Source organism: Eptatretus burgeri, chromosome 1, assembly GCF_056783735.1.
Source record: "Eptatretus burgeri isolate ZD-2024b chromosome 1, Ebu_testis_v1, whole genome shotgun sequence".
Taxonomy (NCBI): Eukaryota; Metazoa; Chordata; class Myxini; order Myxiniformes; family Myxinidae; genus Eptatretus; species Eptatretus burgeri.
The window spans coordinates 139234310-139252357 of NC_140961.1; the positions used below are offsets into that span (position 1 = coordinate 139234310).

The window sequence follows — 18048 nt, forward strand, 5'->3', positions numbered from 1 at the left end:
GTAGCCCACCGGTATGCCGGATCCTGATCCAGATCGTCACCAAAATCGAATCTATTAGTCCTCGTCACACACCCAAACTGTCCACCAAGTTTCGTCCGAATCCGTTCATAACTTTTTGAGATATCATGCTCACAAACAGACGGGGGTGAAAACATAACCTCTGTCAAACTTTCAATACCTGGAGTTTGCTTTTATAATAATGTTATTATTCCCTGAATACCGTAACAATATCGATTGGAAACAGGCATTAATATACACTTGAGCCATCGAGGGGGGAGGGGGGGATTCACCCCTGGATGCCGGGCTTGCTCATTTTATTTCTCAAAAGATGACAGCTTTGTGTCGAGGCATCCGAACAGTAACAACAAGGGTTGGAAGAAGGAATCATGAGATGCCTTCAACTTAGAATTCTTGAGACTGGTATAACTACAAACCTATAAAAAGTTTTTTTTATTGTCAAAAATAGGTCGTAGTGTCTTGGTTGCTAAACAAGGATTTGTGGAATGATGATCACAGCAGCTCTGTGGTTGTCTATTTCGATGGAGATTGAACGCACGCACGCACGCACGCACACACACACTTGGGGTTTGCCTGGCAGGTGCATTAGACGTCGGCCAATGTAGCTTACAATCTTGGTGTGAGAAGCTCCTGTGGCTATTGCAAAGACGCAATAGCTCAATGGGATGTTTCGACATCAGCAGCAAGGTCCTGGGTCGGGTCAGGATTTTTTCACTCTCGAATTGATTCCTGTGTGTGTGCATACAGTATATATACACACATATATATATATATATATAATATATATATATATATATATTATATATAATATATATGTATATATATTATATATAATATATAATATATATTGTTGCGAATTCGCGCCCGCCGGCATGCGATCGACCACGTGGAGCTAAAAGCGGCCGCCTCGCCCACCGGAACGGACAATTCAGTTGTGACCCTTCGGGAACTACCGCCCGGAGCCAGTCACGGGTGGGGGTTTAACCTCACCACAACTCAGTCCGTATTCTATCCGCACAAAATAGGGTCCGATCGCTGAATGGTCGATTTACCTAAGTACTCGCGCAAGTAGCGTACCGAGGAGTTGTTCCACGCCACAGGCCGACTCCAGACACGAACCGCTTAAGCGGTTCGTTCCGTATTACAGGGATAACCGAGCGGAGTTATCGTCGGCTTTGACGGTTCCGATTAATTACCGGGATGTTGAAACCCACGACGAATCCGTTACTTGATGCAAGATGGAGATTCAATAAAAGGAAGGAGACGAAGCAAAGCGGGAAACAGTTCAACAAGCAATGCACATTTATTACGGAAACACAGAAGGCACGTATATTACAGTCAAGACAAAATGCAACAAATAACAGTCAAGACAAGATGCAACAAAAGCAAATGCAATACGACCGAATAAAAGGGAAATTATTTACAACACTTATATGGTTCTACTTGTCGGGACTCGGCGCCACATCACTCATACAAAAAGCAAAGGAAAGAAAGCCACCCTCACAGGCAAGGAGGCAGACAGGTCCGTGGACCAAATGTGCGTGGATCCTGGAGGAGCGGCCAGGTCCACGAGACCGAGAAGGTCTTACCCGCGTCCTCGTGACGCGATGGCGGACAAGCCGCAATGTTCACGCAGCTGCGCCCTGACTCCGTGTCCTGGCGTAGTCGGCAAGCCCTCTCCGGCGTGCTCCGCGCAAGCAGTTTTGTTGGCACCACGTTTAGGGTGGGGGAGGAACGGGGCCCCCCGGCACTATCTCAGCGCAGATGGGGGGGCGGAGGAATTGCTGATGCTCAGGGAGAGGGGAATGGCTGGCTGGCTTGGACCCTGCGACGAGACGGCACCAACGATGAGACGAGTGACCCCCACACCGCAACCTCGATGCCGACCGCCGTATTCACTCGACTCGAACTCGAACTCTTCACTCGCCCCGACCAGCCGCAACTGCAACAGCGCGAGTCGCCTTGTGCTCGCGTCTTTATAGACCGGAGGAGGAGCTTATATGCAAATTTCAGGATCAAAACGCGATTGGAGGCGGGGCCACGCCACCCTCTGTTCAGCCATTGGTGCGGAAAAAAGGGGGCGTGTACCTCTTTTGATCCGAATTCCTCTCGTAAAGAATCCACGTTCATCGCGCTTGGAGGCGGGGCCATACCTCCCGATGCTCGCACATTGGACGGAGAAAAAGGGGGCGTGAAGCCTTTTTGATCCGAATATCTCCCTGAGAGGAACGCATTCGTACCCGCGGCTCGACACGTTCGGCATCAATTACCGAACGGGCCCTGGACAGCACGATGTTTGGTGTTGACTGGTGGTGTGGTCGATGGTTGTAGAAGGAGATAGGCGAAGGTGGTGGGGTGTTTGCTGTGGTGGTTTGGTGGTTGGCGGGCGTCGTTTGGGAATGGCGGTGAAGTGATGTTTGCAGGATGGAGTTGTGAAGGTAAAGGTGGTGGCTGTTTGCGTTGTTGGTGGCTTAATGGTCAAAAATCACAACAGAGAAAGAAAAATGGCTAACTCAAAGCGTCGCAGCCTGGATGATTCACACATATTCCCTCTATACAACGGGTTTGGGCTAACTACACATGAACTTACCGATATATCTCACCTGAGGACCCTTTATGGTGCAATGCGAATTTCCACAACCGTAACAATATATATATATATATATATATATATATATATATATATATATATATATATATATATATATATATATATATATATATATATATATATATATATATATATATATATATATATATATATATATATATATATATATATATATATATATATATATGAATAAATGTCAGCCTGAAACTTTGTATGCAAACTAAGAAAACTCCACGGAAGTGGACGAGTGAAAATTGAGTGTTTGGGTTAATTAAAACACCCCTTTTGAAGATAATCAACAGCCTTATTTCATTGTATCCTCGGCAACATCACTCTCTGGGGTCTCAAGGCGTTTCCTGGGTAAGCTCGCTGGGGTCTGAAGCCGCCATGTTTTTTTGGCCTGCTCAACCATGCCTCGACTTGGAACAGGCCACAACGATTTCTTGACTATAAAGTTTTGTTTTTTCACTTTCCTCACTCATACTAACGAATGCCTGTTCATCATAGCTACGGATCGCTGGGAACATTGCAGTGCTTACTGTATCAACACCTGGAGACGCCGGCGTTCTTGGCTGTATTTCATTTCCACACATGCGGTCACCACGAGTATCTCTTGAACTGAGCCGGATTACAAAATGTATGTTCCAGATTTGAACTTAGCAACAGTTCCGACTGTTAAGAAAGTGTTCATTTGTCTAATTCGGACGTATTTGACATATGTGGCATCTCCGGTAGGTCTGTATTTAATGTGATGCTTCGTTGATTGCTATTGCTTTCCAAACAAGCCGTTTCTTATCAACCATCTAATTGGAGTGCTTGCTTGAGTGCTTAAGCCAATTGCCGAGCGCCCTAAAATAGATGGCGGTCCAGTTCGTGTCCCGATCAGGATGTATGCGGTCGGGACTTGGTCCAAGGTGGAGGTACAAGCTGTTATAAGTTGGTTATTTTATATGACTCGGTTTGCTTTACAAAGGTTAAATGATTTCTCTTTGTGAATTTCAAAGCAAATTAGATTTGATAACACCCGATTTCCAAGCCGTTTGCCGTATTAACCGTTTTCTAAATTACAGAACCAAATTTTTTTCCACCCGTCACATGATGATTGGCAACATATCTCTTTGAAACATCTATTATGCAACATTGTTTTTTTTTAATTTGTTATTAAAATTCCCCCAAAACAAGGGTGAAAGCAACTCAGGGTTTTTGGGTTGTGTACGGTACGTACTGCAGTCTGTAAACACACTAACTCCAAACAGCTGATGACCGGGACCGAAAAATTGCAGATATTGGACAAGCATTCGTGTGTGTGTGTGTGTGTGTGTGTGTGTGTGTGTGTGTGTGTGTGTGTGTGTGTGTGTGTGTGTGTGTGTGTGTGTGTGTGTGTGTGTGTGTGTGTGTGTGTGTGTGTGTGTGTGTGTGTGTGTGTGTGTGTGTGTGTTCATAAGGCCTAAGTCACATTTGCTATACGGCGGCCGTACGCCCTCTGAATTGACAGAAATGTGCGGCGGCCGCAGAGTTTCTGCGGTGGCCTCAGGGTGGCCCTACGCCGTTTGGCTATATTTTACAGGCCGTAAGGTCGCCGTGGAATTATAACGCGGAGTTATAACTTTTTTTCATTTCTACGTTCGCCGTAGCAATTCGACAAGCCGAAACAAAAGAAATGGTAAAAAAAAATTTAAAAAATTAACCCACTCGTTACTGTCCGTCTGGCCGCACGTTCGCCCTGCGGTTGCCTTGCTACATCAAATCAAAGCCCGTACGCCAACCCCACGTTTTCGGTCTCCACAATTTCTAAGACCTAAGGCCTAAGTCACATTTGCTCTACGGCGAGGATACGGCGGCCGTACGCCCTCTGAATTGACAGAAACGTGCGGCGGCCGCAGAGTTTCTGAGGTGGCCTCAGGGTGGTCCTACGCCGTTTGGCTATATTTTACAGGCCGTATGGTCGCTGTGGAATTATAACGCGGAGTTATAACTTTTTTCATTTCTACGTTCGCCGTAGCAATTCGACAAGCCGGAAAAAAAAAAAAAAAAACTGGTAAAAAAAAATAAAAAAAATTAACCCATTCGTTACTGTCCGTCTGGCCGCACGTTCACCTTAGGGCCCCGCTGCGGTCGCTTTGCGGACACCTTGTGTCTGCCTTGAAAATTCTATGGCCGCCGCAGGAACGCCCTAAGGTCACCGTGCGACATCAAATCAAAGACTGTACGGCAACCCCACTTTTTCGGTCTCCACAATTTTTAAATACGCTGTGCAGCTCCCCGAAAAATAAAAACATGTGACTGCTACATTGTGTGACCGTGGAAATACTGCGGCCGCCATATAATTGCTAATGGCCGTAGATTTTGGAGACCCCACGGCCGCCATGGCAAATGTGACTTAGGCCTAAATACGCCGTGCGGCTCCCCGAAAAATAAAAACATATGTGACTGCTACATTGTGTGACCGTGGAAATACTGCGGCCGCCGTATAATTGCTAGTGGCCGTAGATTTTGGAGACCCCCACGGCCGCCATGGCAAATGTGACCTCGGCCTAAAGCATAACATATTGTAACGGATGTGGAAATTCGCATTACACCATAAAAGGGCCCATGGGTGAGATATCTCTAAGTCCATGTGTTGTTAGCCCAAACCCGCTGTATAGAGGGAATTTATGTGATCCATTCGGGCTGCGATCCTTTGAGTTAGGCGTTTTTCTTTTTCTATCTTTTATTTCAAACACACAACATTTCAACAACCACGCCATCCCCATCACAGCACCAACCACACTGCAACCACGCCACCTCCACCATCTACGCTACCACATCTTCGCCACTCGCCATTCAACAGGCTCCGTGCGGTTACGATCTCCGCGGAGGAACAAACAAAAACCAACAAGGATGCTTGGTGGGCTTTTCCCGCCTGTTTTTCCCGTCTGACTTCTCCGCGCTTTGGAGTGGAGGAAGAGCGATGCAGGTCAAAGGTCAGAGGTCATGTAAAGATGGGGCCTCTTTTTGGGGGAATAATTCTCTGTCCTCAGAGCCAAAAACTGACTCCCTCGGCCCCCACCGGACGGAGCGGGGTGGAGGGAAAGCGTGAGGGAACGCTCTTTTCGGGAACCCTCTCGAAGGAAGGTGGAGCCGAGAACGGGGCAGGGCGAAGGGCGGAGCCCCGGGCGATAAAAGACGGACACGGGCGGGCGCAAGGAGCGCTTTTTCTTCCTCCTCGTCTTGGTTGGTGGTTCAGTTGGTTTTTGTGGAGAGTTGGTCTTCAGGAAGAGGTCCTGTGCCCGCGCCTTGGCGAGCGGCCCTGTCACGAAGGCACGGACGGGAGACGCGGCAGCGCCCGTTGCGAGGTGGACCTGTGCGTCCGGACGGGGAGTGCCGGAGAGGGTTCGCCGGCCGCGACCACGCTGACGGTCGCGGAAGAGGGACTCACCAGCCAAAGGGAAGTCGCGACTTCTTTCTTTCTTTTCTTTGGGGTTTTTGTATGGATCTTGTGGCGCCGTGTCTCGTAAAGTAGAACTGTTTAAGTGTTGCCGTGTGTACGCGTATTCGGTTGTAGCTCTGCATCGTTTCTTTTGTTTTAATTGCTTTATGTGCATTTGATTGTGTATTGCTGTAAATACGTGCCTTACGTGCTCGTCTGTGTGTGCGTGTGAATAAAATGCTTGCTTGTTGAACTGTGCCCGTTTCGCTTTGTCTTTTCTCTATTGACCCTCCATCTTGCATCACGGAAAGGGGTTCGTAGTGGGTGCAACATCCCAGTAATTAATCGGAACCGTCAAGGCCGACGATAACACCGCACGGTTATCACTGTAGCACGGAACGGACCCCTAAAGCGGTTCGTGTCCGGAGTCGGCCTGTGGCATGGTACGATCGCCCGGTCGACCATCCGCGCAGGTACTTAGGTAGATCGAATTTGGCGAGCAACCCTATCCTGCGCGAGTGGGCAATTGGCACGGTCGTGGTGGGGTTAAACCCCCACCCGTGACTAGCTCCCGGCGTTGTTCCGAGAGGGTCATGACAGAATTGTCCGTCCGGTGGGCGACGTGCCGCGATTCGAGTGACGCGGCCGTCCGCACGCCGGCGGGTGCGAATTCGCAACAATATTCTCTCTGATAACTTCCATACTCCTACCACCCACCCCCCTCTCTCACTCTCTCTCTCTCTCTCCCCCTCTCCCTCTCCGTCTCTCCCTGTCTGTCTGTCTCTCTGTCTGTCTATGTCTCTGTCTCTCTGTCTGTCTCTCTTTCTCTGTCTCTGGACATATCCAAACGGTGGATATCTCCAGACATGTCTTGGCAGTGTTTGTCCTTGAGTGGTACTTATCGTATGATCGGTAGAAAAAGGATTTCAGACATTATTTTGTTTCCATCTTCACTATTATTTGATGCAGAATCATAATAATGGGACGGTATGAAAAATCATAATTGACGCTCCACCACACGTCTGCCTTCCCTTCTTCTCACCTCATGCTGCCTTCCCTTTCCCCACTCCTCCCCACTCTCCCTCCCTCCACGTTCCCCCACTCCTGCTTGCTCCCCCTATCTCCTCTCTCTTTTCTCCTCCAACTCCTCCCTCTTCCCCCTATCACTTTCTCCCCCCTCTTACTATTCCTGTCAGCGAAGCGATGAGTGAGTGGTGTTTCCTTGTAGTTAATATGCTATCCTCGTACCATATGCTTGACATTGTTAACATCCTATCATATAGTATCCTTGACATAGCTAACATAGTAAACCATTGACATGCTCGTTTATCCATGAACAAATTGGAGTTATTTTGGTTTAATGGCGTGTCATACTCTTGATGCAGGGCGTTGGTTCTACCGAAGCAGTTTCTGGACTTGGGTCATGCTGGGTGGTTTGCCATCTCTCTCCCAGCAGTTGTTATGGCAGGAATTTGGAATTTGGCCATGCTGGTGGCGGTGGCTCACCATGGGATCTTTGACATCCACCAACTAATGCTCGCAGATGAGACGCCCAGTTTAATGTCCATCTGAGGGACATTGATGAATCACTCTACTTGCGAAACACCGGGACCACAGTTCATAGCTGGGCCAGGATTCAAACCCGGGCTAGACAGCTTAGAGGCGAGTGCACCTCCCGGCCATCTTGCCAGCCCTACTATGGTTCAAAGCATTCAAATAAAACTTTACACAAACTCTTTGCATTTGCTTCAATATTAGTGTCCTTGGTTCCCTCCAACTATTTTAGTTTTCTTGAATCTCTCACTCTCTCACACACAAACACACACTCACAGACACAGACACACACCATCCTCTAATATGGTATTTTTTGCATTAGATGGCTGAAATTGCCACCCTCGTGCTCTGAGCTTGTGTGAAACTTTCAGTGTTTGTCCTCTTATTGTAGTGTGACAAAAATTCTCATGACCAATGAGGTGAGTCAAGAACTAGCCAGCCATTGCTGCATTGGTTACTGCAGTATTCGGTAGATCAAACGGATACATCCATCCATCCATCCATCGGGACCATACTCTGTGCAGAGCGTTGGTGCTACCTCAGCAGTCTCCTTGGCTATTGGGCACAATCCTGGACGGGTCGCCACTCCGACACAGTATACCAGCATGCTGGCACTCATTTTGCCGACCTCGGAAGGATGACAGGCAGAGTCAACCCCACCTGGTATTAATTCAACAGCCGAGTGTGATTTGAACTCAGGATCCGAGGATCCCAAGCCCACCACCCTAACCATGAAGCCAACACCAGGCATATACAGATACAGTACACTGAAATAACATCATGATGTCTGCTGTGAGCTTCGACAATGTTAATCGGGATGTGAGCCTTATTCCATCTTGGGTTCTTGCTTCGCAGACAAAGTTCTGGACCGTCTTGTCGTGTGAACTGTGTGATGGAAGTTGGTCGTGTTCTTAATTGTCATTGTTGATACTTGTACTCGTTTGTTGATAAATGAAATCGTCGTTTAGTTTGATAACCCAATTTTATGTATTGCATGTCTTGAGCCCCAGTCGTCTTTTGTTTCAGGTCGAGGTGCCACCTGACAAGTTTGATGCCATCACCTCTCCTAGTTCCCATGATGGCTTCCACCCTCTGTCGTCTGCGGATCTTGGAGACTCTGATCCTGGGGAGGATCCAGGTCTGGATTCAATCTCCACTGGCTTGCTAGAGAGGATTACAGTCGTTTCACGCACATCTCCTGGGCCTCAGCGTCCCACCGCCTTCATACTCAACTCTATTGGGAGCATCAGCAAACACCAGGGCTCCCTCACTTTTCATCCTCGACATCGGCAGCCGGAACACCCTCAACAGGAAGAGCAGCACCAAACTCCACCCTGCTTCTCTCCTACTCACAGTTTGTACAAAAGTAGAGCTCAAGGCTTTTCTTTGTATGTTTTCTTTTGTTGCTTTAACTTTCTTGTAGATACAGGGTCAGTTGAGTATAGAAGCTCACGAGTAGGTGTTGGAGAAACCAAGAGGTTGTGATGGGCAGCACTCTCTCAAAGGAGTGATGGGAAGAGCCGAAGACAACAAAGAAACTGAGTAGGTTCAACAAATGAGGAAAAATGTGGGATGAAGGAATGGGGGGTGATCAGCATCAGGCTTGGATTTGGGGAAGGTAACTAGGTATAGGTTTGGGGAGGAATGCGTGCTTGCTGGGGATGGACAGAGGGAAGAGTGTGCAGGAGATAAAACACCTGGCGTTGGCTTCGTAGTTAGGGTGGCTGGCTTGGGATCTTCGGATCCTGAGTTCGAGCCCTGTTGGCCACTGAATTAACGCCAGGTGGGGTTGACTCGGCCTATCATCCTTCCGAGTTCGGCGAAATGAGTACCAGTGTACTGGTATAATTGTTGTGTCGGCGCTGTTCCATGCCTGCGCACAACCGCAGTGTGGAAGTCTTCATCCTGATGAAGCAGCACTGAAATGGGAGGAAGGTGTGGAGCATGATTCGAATAAACTGTAAAGCCACCACCCTGTCTGGTGGGTGAGAGGTAGACTAGGAATTTAGCCTCCTGCCGAGAGATTCCAATAACTTGAAGAGCCTTGGATTTAACCACTTCCAGTCCAACAAGATGGAACGCAGCTGCACCAGCCCACAGTGGGAAGCCTCAGTGATCGAGTAGTTGAAGGTCTTGTACATTGTAATGAGCTGTGCATGGTTCATCATGGATTTGCCTCAACAGGAAATACCAAGCGGTTGACCAGGCTTCGAAGCCAACTTGGTGTGCCGAGTGTAGGTTAGAGGTGATTGTGAGGCGAAGCGGCTCCAAAGCCAACACTTTTACTTGAGTTTGTCCATAGAAGTAGAGAGGCAACATTGATTAGTATGCAAATGTTTTAATGTCGGGTAATATCACCGATTTACATCTCTCTCTCTCTCTTTTGCGTTGTTTCGCAAATATGTCGTCACTTTATTAATACCACTACCTGATGGGCGTTGTCTCAAACCACACTTGCATTGCTGACAGCACCTGTCCTCTCTCGTATCCGTCACGTCCACCGACCCTGTACACATAATGCGTAACGCATAATGAAATGTACTGTCTGTAGGCAGCGTAAAAGTGTTACCTTAGAAGTGAAATTAGATGAACGTTCCTCAAATGGATACTGGTGAATGTGCGGTTGATGTTGCCGGCTTATTAACCTCCGCCATCGAAGATGGATGGAGGTTACTGTTTTCACCCCTTTCTGTTTGTTTGTTTGTTTGTGAACAGTATTACGGAAAAAAACTCCTCGACGGATTTCGACAAAACTTGGTGGGGGGGTTAGGTATGGTCCAAGGATCATGCCATTAGATTTTGGACTTGGTCCAAAATCCAATATGGCCGCTATGGCGGCCAATTTGAAATTATTATTATTTTTTTTTTTGCTTTTTTTAATGTTTTAAGTGATTTATGCTACATGTTTTAAGTGATTTCCAACCCCCTCCCCCCCCCCAAAAAAAATTGTTAGAGAAAAAAAAAATTTTGCTAATTTTTTTTCAACAAAATTTAGATTTTTTTTTGCATTTCCACATGTTATAAGTGATTTCCAACAAAAATAACATGCCAAAATTATAATTGCACTGATTTTGGAACTTCAGGTGGATATACCCACGTAAAATCAATTACTATATCAAGGAATCTAGTTATGACGAATTAATTGAGTATGTAAAAGTTAAAAGTAAAAGGGAAAGTTGCAAACTATAACTCTGTGAGCTCTGTTGACGTCAAATTTAATGAATATGATATCAGGTTCACTTGAGTGACCAAGCAGTATTGGCGGCAGAGGTTTTGCACTCGACCGAGTGCTCCCCCTCTAGTTAAGTTTGCCTCTTGACGACGGTGCGTACCATCTATAAAAATGCCGATGTTCATTGCAAGTCACGGCTGGTTCGTCCACTTCAGGAAGAGGTACTGAAGGTAAGAAAAATTCAGACTCTAAAACATGTTGTTTCCTTTTTTTTTTTTTTAAAGAGTCTGAATTTTTAGTTTATCTGGAATTTAAATTCCAGATAAGGTATTGCCATTGTGCACCGTCCGTCCGTCAGTCCATTTCAGTTTCTCCTGCCAAACCGTTGGGCCGGTCCGCCTGAAATTTGGCAGCAACATTCCTCTCCTGACTGGTAACAAGACTTGCAAACCTCGTTCCGGTCATGTGACTTTAAGTAGGTCAAAATGGCCGACTTAGTAAATTTTTGGGAAAATCACGTAAATTCCTTCAAAAATCTTCTCCAGCCCCATCAATCAGAATGCTACCAAATTTGGGTTACAACATTAGGACAGGGTAGGGATGTTAACTTGCGCAGGTCATGCCGATCATGTGACCGGAAGTCTGTCAAAATGGCTGACTTAGTAAACTTTTGGGGAAATCGTGAAAATTTCTTCAAGAATCTAATCCAGACCCACCAGTCAGAATGCTACCAAATTTGGGTTACAACATTAGGACAGGGTATATCTTCAATTTCGCATAAAACAACTGGGTGAAAACATAACATCCGTCCACCTTCAGGGGTGGAGGTAAAAAGCGAAATGTGCAGTCATCGATGATTTGGCAATGTTAGATTTGGCATCCCCTCATCCCCCCCCTTATTCCATTAATTATTTGGAGAAAAATTGCTTTGATTTACGTTGTTTTGATATTCGGCGCACCTTTCAGGAATGCTTCCCTGATGTAAGCCAGGTAATTAATAAAAGTTAAAACTAACAGTAATTTTTAAAAATGACATACATTGGAAAGAGAATAAGATTTTTAATTTTTTTTTTAAAAATAAAAGTTCTCAGGTGGCCTTTCCTAAAAAAGGTTTTATTTGGACATCAAACATATTCAGTGCTTTCTTTGACATGCATGTGACAAGGCAGCAAAAATCAAAGCTGACCACCACACTCATCATTACCGAGCACACGTGAAGCGAAAAGCAGAGATGAGCAGTAGATTCACTGTCTTTATGTCCGTCTGTCCATCCATCTGTCTGTCTGTCTGTCTCTACAAACATCAGTTTATGATCGAGAAACAACTTCATTGCAATTGCATGTTATACCTTGAACATGAATCGGAACGAGGAACGTGTCGTTTAGTAGTACTTTGGTTCTGAATGTGTCCCGATCGCACGTGCTCAGAGAGGAGTGGGATTTTTTTTTTTTTTTGTTACTCTGTCCATCTGGCAGTCAAGGAAAGTTGAAAATAATTTCACACAGGGAACTTGCTGTTTTTAAGGACGTCATAAAGGACACAAACAACAGGCACGAAGAACTAATGTGACGTGTTAGATATGGTGGTGTAAAAGACGCCGCATGAATGGAGGTAAACGTCTGAAATAAAAAATTTTGATACGAACTTTAAAATCATTATTTTATTTCTAATGAATTAAATACTTGAACCGTGCGTGGGCTATGGTGTTCTGTGAACTCTCTAGTTTTGGTCTTCGATTGGATCGGCTCATGCAAGACATGAAACGGGAGTAACCTCACCCAAGATTAACTATCATTCGAGAGCGAACCAATCAAGAGAGAAATTCAGGCTTCAAAATAGGCCTGCATGGAATGGCCAATGGAAAGGATTACAAGGTGCTGACGTTTCAGGCTTAACCCCCATGTCGGAAGAGAGATGGAAAATGGGAAGTGTTTCTCTCTTTTGCTCCGATGAAGGGTAAGGCCCGACTCGTCAGCACCTTGTATTCCCTCCCTTGTATTTCACCTCCAACTCTACCTTCCTTCTCCCCATATTTTTCCAAATTTAATTTCTTTCAGTTTATCCTCCACCCTCGTCACATACCTCGCGCAATTGGCCCTTTTATATTTCTTATAAATTTGGCCAAGTATAGGCATTTTGAATGAACTCCAGCTCTAAGCTTGCATTTTTCTCCCCATTTTGTCCCAACCTAAATGTTGTTTTCCGCAGATAACGGGCCACTGGTCGAGAGTGGACGCAAACACCGCCGGAAATCGGTCCACATGGTTCGACCAGACCTCGACGCAGATCCCACCAAGGAAATACTGGAGCTCGGACTGGTTGATGATAGCGGTGAAGAATGCGCGATGCAGTGGTGTGCTGGTGCAGTTGGCTGTAGTCCAGTGAGGGAAACGCCGCCGAGCCTGACCGGAAGTCAGAATTCCACAGGTTTGTCTTGGTGGAGACCAGTGACTTCTGGTGGAAAGCCTCGTGGAATGTTGGGTTCCAAGAACTCTGCAAGCTTGGCAAAGGTGGCTGGAAAGGGCGGAAAGACTGGGGTTGGCACAGGGTGAGTCATCCAAACGACAATATTATTTTTCACATTTTATGAATCTTGGCATCTGTATTTTCAAACCATCTTTAGTCTTCTTTGGTCTGATAACGTTGTGGTGCATCATAAGACAAACAAACCTTTTGTAACCAGCTGACAGGTACATATGACCTCTCGTCTGGTCGTAAAGTACTCGTAATTGTGTTGATTCTTGGTTTACTGTTTCTTTTTACATTAGCTGTGTAAACATTTTATGAATGAGGTTTTACCCGTCTCACTTGGCCATACTCCCTCACCCTGCGCTCGCCCAATAGCCGTCCACGTGGCCGCCCCCGTAAATGCACCCAGGCAACGGGTGAAGCGACGTCTCTGGTGCCTGACAATCGTGCCTGGAATGTCACAGTGGTGGATAGCTGTGCAGCACGTCGGTGCTTGCGGCCTGACGCCGAAACGCTGAATTGGGTGCAGTGTGATGACTGCGATGCATGGTATCACGTTGTCTGCGCCGGCTGTAATGCTACCGATTTAGATGGGTGTGACTTCCACTGTGGCTGTCGGCGGAAAGGTAGTCGGCGAGGATCTCGTGGTGGTACTTCTCGATGATGACGTGGAGACCGAGGATCGAGTGGATGAACATCGCACTTTTTGTCGCCCGACGTTATGGTTTCATGTGTCCTATGATAAATGCAAGCCAAATCATCAAGGTTTAATCTTGATATTTTTTTTTGTTTTGTTTTTTTTTATTGTTACTAAAACAAATGTACAATGACAGCAATATGCTCAGAACTGAATATTTGATGTCTTTTGCCGACCACTTAAATCCTTTTATGTATTCTTTCCTCCTTGGTCGGTGAATTTAATGCAACGGTTGGCCGATCAAATTGGTTATGATATTGATTGTTAGTTCACATGTTACAGGTCTGTGGTTATGAATGTTTTCTTTGGATTTCTAATAGGTTGAGTGGGAGAGGGGAAAAAAAAAAAACAAAATGTGTTGAAAAATTCCTTGTTTCAATTTTTCTGACAATGCCGTCGTTTATATCGAATGGTTTTTAAAACATTATGCTTTAAGTCTCGTCGAAGAGCGACGTTTGCAGAGGGAAATGGGCAACATATTGACAGTGGGCCACACCTGGCCGCAACAAAGCACGGAATGAACGGACAGGAAAAGAAAGGAGGAAACAGTTGGATTCGCGGTCAAAAGAGGTTAGGTAAGGTTAATGGGGGTAAAAAAGAGCTCTGATAAGAGTAGGGGATGACGTGCACTGCCAGCTTCAAGCCCTGGAGGGAAGAGTGGCATTGAATTGCCTGCGGAATTGTTAGTTGCATAAATGAGAGGAAATAGAAACAAGAGTGGAGTTTTGTAGAAAGCCTGGATTTTTTTGGAGTTCCACTGAGCTAGGATTACTGGAAGAATGTTTGCCTTCCGGGGTAGCTGGGGAGGGTAGAGAGAAAAAGAAAAACAGAAGGAGAGGCAGTTTGAAAAGAAACAGAGGCCACAAACCTGCCTATGACGTCAAGGCAACAGGCCTTGTGATTCAGATCCGTCTTCGGAGATGCCAATAATGTTGAGAGCTTTAGAAGAAACGGATGTGACTGATGCAGGGGTGCCAGCCCATAGGAGAGAACAGTACTCCATTGAGTTATGCACAAAAGCCTCACAGGCCGTGAGTAGTTCTGAGTTTATTTTTTTTTTAGGAAATAACTTCAAAAGACTGAGGATGTCTATTCTGTCCATGGAGGCCAGCTTTGATATGCGGTTGGCTCAGAAGAGGTCTGGGAGTGAGTCACATAAGTGAGTGAGGTCTAGTTCAAGAGACTGAACCTCTTCCCATGGCTGTTCGTGGAAACAGACAGGTGTGTTCGTTCGACCGTCCTTTTGGAGCCACAGGGCGAGACTGTGAGATCAGACCAGCATCTAATCACTTCCACATCAGAGAGCGACACAGCTGCTATCTGTCTGTCATGGGCCGTGGTACCGTTGTTGGGAATGTGACCTGATGATTAGGGATTTGACTTCAATTATCCAATGTACTCTCAGGGAAACAACATTTTCAACAACCCTTTGCTCTGAAGCACTTGCAGTTTTTTTTTTTTTTTAATACTTGGTTTATTTTGAACAATTTTTTTTTGGCAATATGTTTTGCCACCGTTCCCATGTATTTATTGTTTAGTGCACGTATGACGTTCCTTACCGTCTAGCTTGTTAGAAGGTTTGCTGTTCTGTTAAATGTTTCATCTGACTGTAGTTAGAGCTTTTACCTTTTTGTTTCCACGAAGGAATTTTTCGCAACCACTGTGGTTGGTATATTTTAAGGTTGGCCTTCCAATGACACAGACGGGTGTAATGCTGTAATAACACTACATGCTTCGTAACGGCCTCGTACCATAAAGTCGTGTCGGAGGTCGGAGTTCTCGAGACTTTAAATTTTTTTTTTTTTTTCGGAGTTTGCTCGTATTCGAAGTTCGTAGGCATCTACGACGACAATGCGTACGGATGTGTGTCGAGTAAAACCCGGTTGGCACACAATATTAGGATTCCATTTTTGTTTTTTGTTCGGCCCACGGTTGCAGCGGTTTGTGAAATTCAATTGTGGGATGTGTTCCTTTTGTGACTGGGATCTACAGACTCGTGACTGCAATGTTGATAGCGATAAGACACGCTGTGCCTCGAAAAAAGTCTCCGCCCCCTTTCAAAAAAATTTCACCTTTTGTTGCCTTATCGTCTGGAATTAAATTGCGTTAAATCAGACTTCTGTAATCTTGATTTACACTTGGTAACCCACAACTGCGTCCATCAATTCTCAATGAATCCATGATTGTAACGTTGTCCTGTATGTTGTTTTGCATAAGATGGTTTAACTTGTGGTGCTTTGCCGATATGTTAGAAATTTTATGCCGTTCCGCTCCGAATATTCCGTTGACACGTCTTGCTAAGTTTGGACACTCACTTTGGGGGGGGGGGCTTCTTTATAATGTCTATTGTTTTGAGCTAAGGGGTGCAGCATCTTGAACAATGTACAGTATTGTATACAAGTATAGAATACAGGAACGCTAATTCTATTTTAAATGACTGATTGTACTTTTTTATACTGTTGGTCCTGTCTTTGTCCGTCTTTTGTCCCATTTCCCACCCCATACAAATCCAAAGAGTGTTGCGAGTGGTTATTACATGATCAGCTCAGAGGGTCATGAATCAGAACTGTGTAGATGGAGGATATGTGTGTGTTTGAACGAGAATAGCATCGGTTGGAGCATGTGCGAATTACATTTGACCGGGAATCAAACGACTCGGCGCGGAGGCGATTCTGCCCACGCAGGAAGCCTTCAGCTTGCTTTGTGATGACGGAGCTCTCTCGTTTGCTGTTTCAAAGAAAGCCTTTCCCAATCGCTGTTCTGGTCTAATTTGTGATTGAGAAAGGCGATGCGGCCTGAAAGCGGTCGGCGAGAGTGAAGGGGACCCGGAGACGGGGTGCATGAGCCAGGTGATGGAGTTTTTGAGGATCAGTGTGTGTGCTCCTGCCTCTTGGGTTGGACTCATGAACTTCTGAGATCCAAGCCACAACTGTGGGGTCTTTTTGTTCAACCTGTGCAAATGGCCCTGCAACTCTGAGCAATTTTCACTGGATGGGAAAATCGTTTCTTCATCTCAGCACGAAGGAACTATGAGATTGAAACTTTTTTTTTTTAACCATTCTGCCTGTCATCGTCTCCCTTCATTCTGCCAAAAACCTCATTCTCAACGCAGAGTCGGAAACGTTTTATTATCGAGGAGAAATTTTGAGGTCTAAAATCGCTCTCGCCCCCCCCCCCCTCATGTTATCCATGTTTTTGTGTTGCCTGTGGACCATTTCAGCTTTAAAGCTTTGTTGAAGTTCCTTGGACAGATCTTATTTGTTTTTAGCCTTTGCTAATTGTACGAGATGAGTTTCATTTCATGGATTTATAATTTTATTGAATAATATTACCGATCTCATTGCCTGAAGGATTGTCCCTTACGTCGTAAATTTAACTCGGGTGTAATCGGTGAGACCTTTATCGTTTGTATATCCAGCCCTTCTTGTGGATCCTTGCCCGTTTCATTCCTGCACACATTGTTGTCTGTCACCTCCATGGCATTTGTCATTTGGCTACATTACACTTAATTGTAAACTTCAATTCACATTTGGTTATTCGTGCAGTAAGCCTGATCCTTAATAATATGCACGTGACGATGTGCAAATTTGACATTGGTGATTTAATTTGCAGGGTGTTTTTTTTTTTTTTGGGGGGGGGGGGTTTGCAGTGACACATGATCGCTGCAGTAGGCAGGCACGGAGCCAGCGGGAATGCATGTTGAAGGCGTTGGAATTGGCGAGTCGAAGGTTTGATGGGATAATCTGATTACTGTACGCTCGTGAGGGGTGTTTGAGCTTTCACACGTCGATGTAAGTGTGAAAACTCAAATGCAGCAAATTCACGTGGCTGTAAAAGCTGAGACGGACGGAATGAAAGCATAGAGAGTTTGGGAAGAGGGGAAGGGAAAATGTTGAGGTTATCTTTGAAGAGAGTTGTCTCCTTGCATCCGTCTTTGCAACTCTCCTTCCAAACACCAAAATTGTATTAATGGCACACAGGGCTGCGGTGACGCCTGAAGGGCCTCAATTAGGTTCGCTTCGGCCATTTTTGGAGAGCGCTAAAGAATGTGTGGTGCTGGGAGGCGATGTCTGGGAACCAGAATTTGTGCTCAATTGGGGATATGAGCAGAGTTATAA

The 18048-nt window shown here is 45.7% G+C and overlaps 1 protein-coding gene across 2 annotated transcripts in view; it reads left to right on the forward strand.

Annotated features, from left to right (window-relative positions):
• TCF19 (transcription factor 19) overlaps positions 1-15722 on the forward strand; it is a 40081-nt gene extending 24359 nt beyond the window's left edge. Inside the window, exons 3-5 of one of the 2 annotated variants that reach the window (XM_085844966.1) lie at positions 8619-8958; positions 12973-13312; positions 13609-15722. In XM_085844966.1, the coding sequence (XP_085701092.1) occupies positions 8619-8958; positions 12973-13312; positions 13609-13897 (969 nt within the window). In that variant the 3' untranslated portion in view covers positions 13898-15722. The remainder of the gene's footprint in view (positions 1-8618; positions 8959-12972; positions 13313-13608) is intronic. The other variant, XM_085844973.1, reaches the window with a different exon arrangement.
• Positions 15723-18048: the final 2326 nt, after the last annotated feature.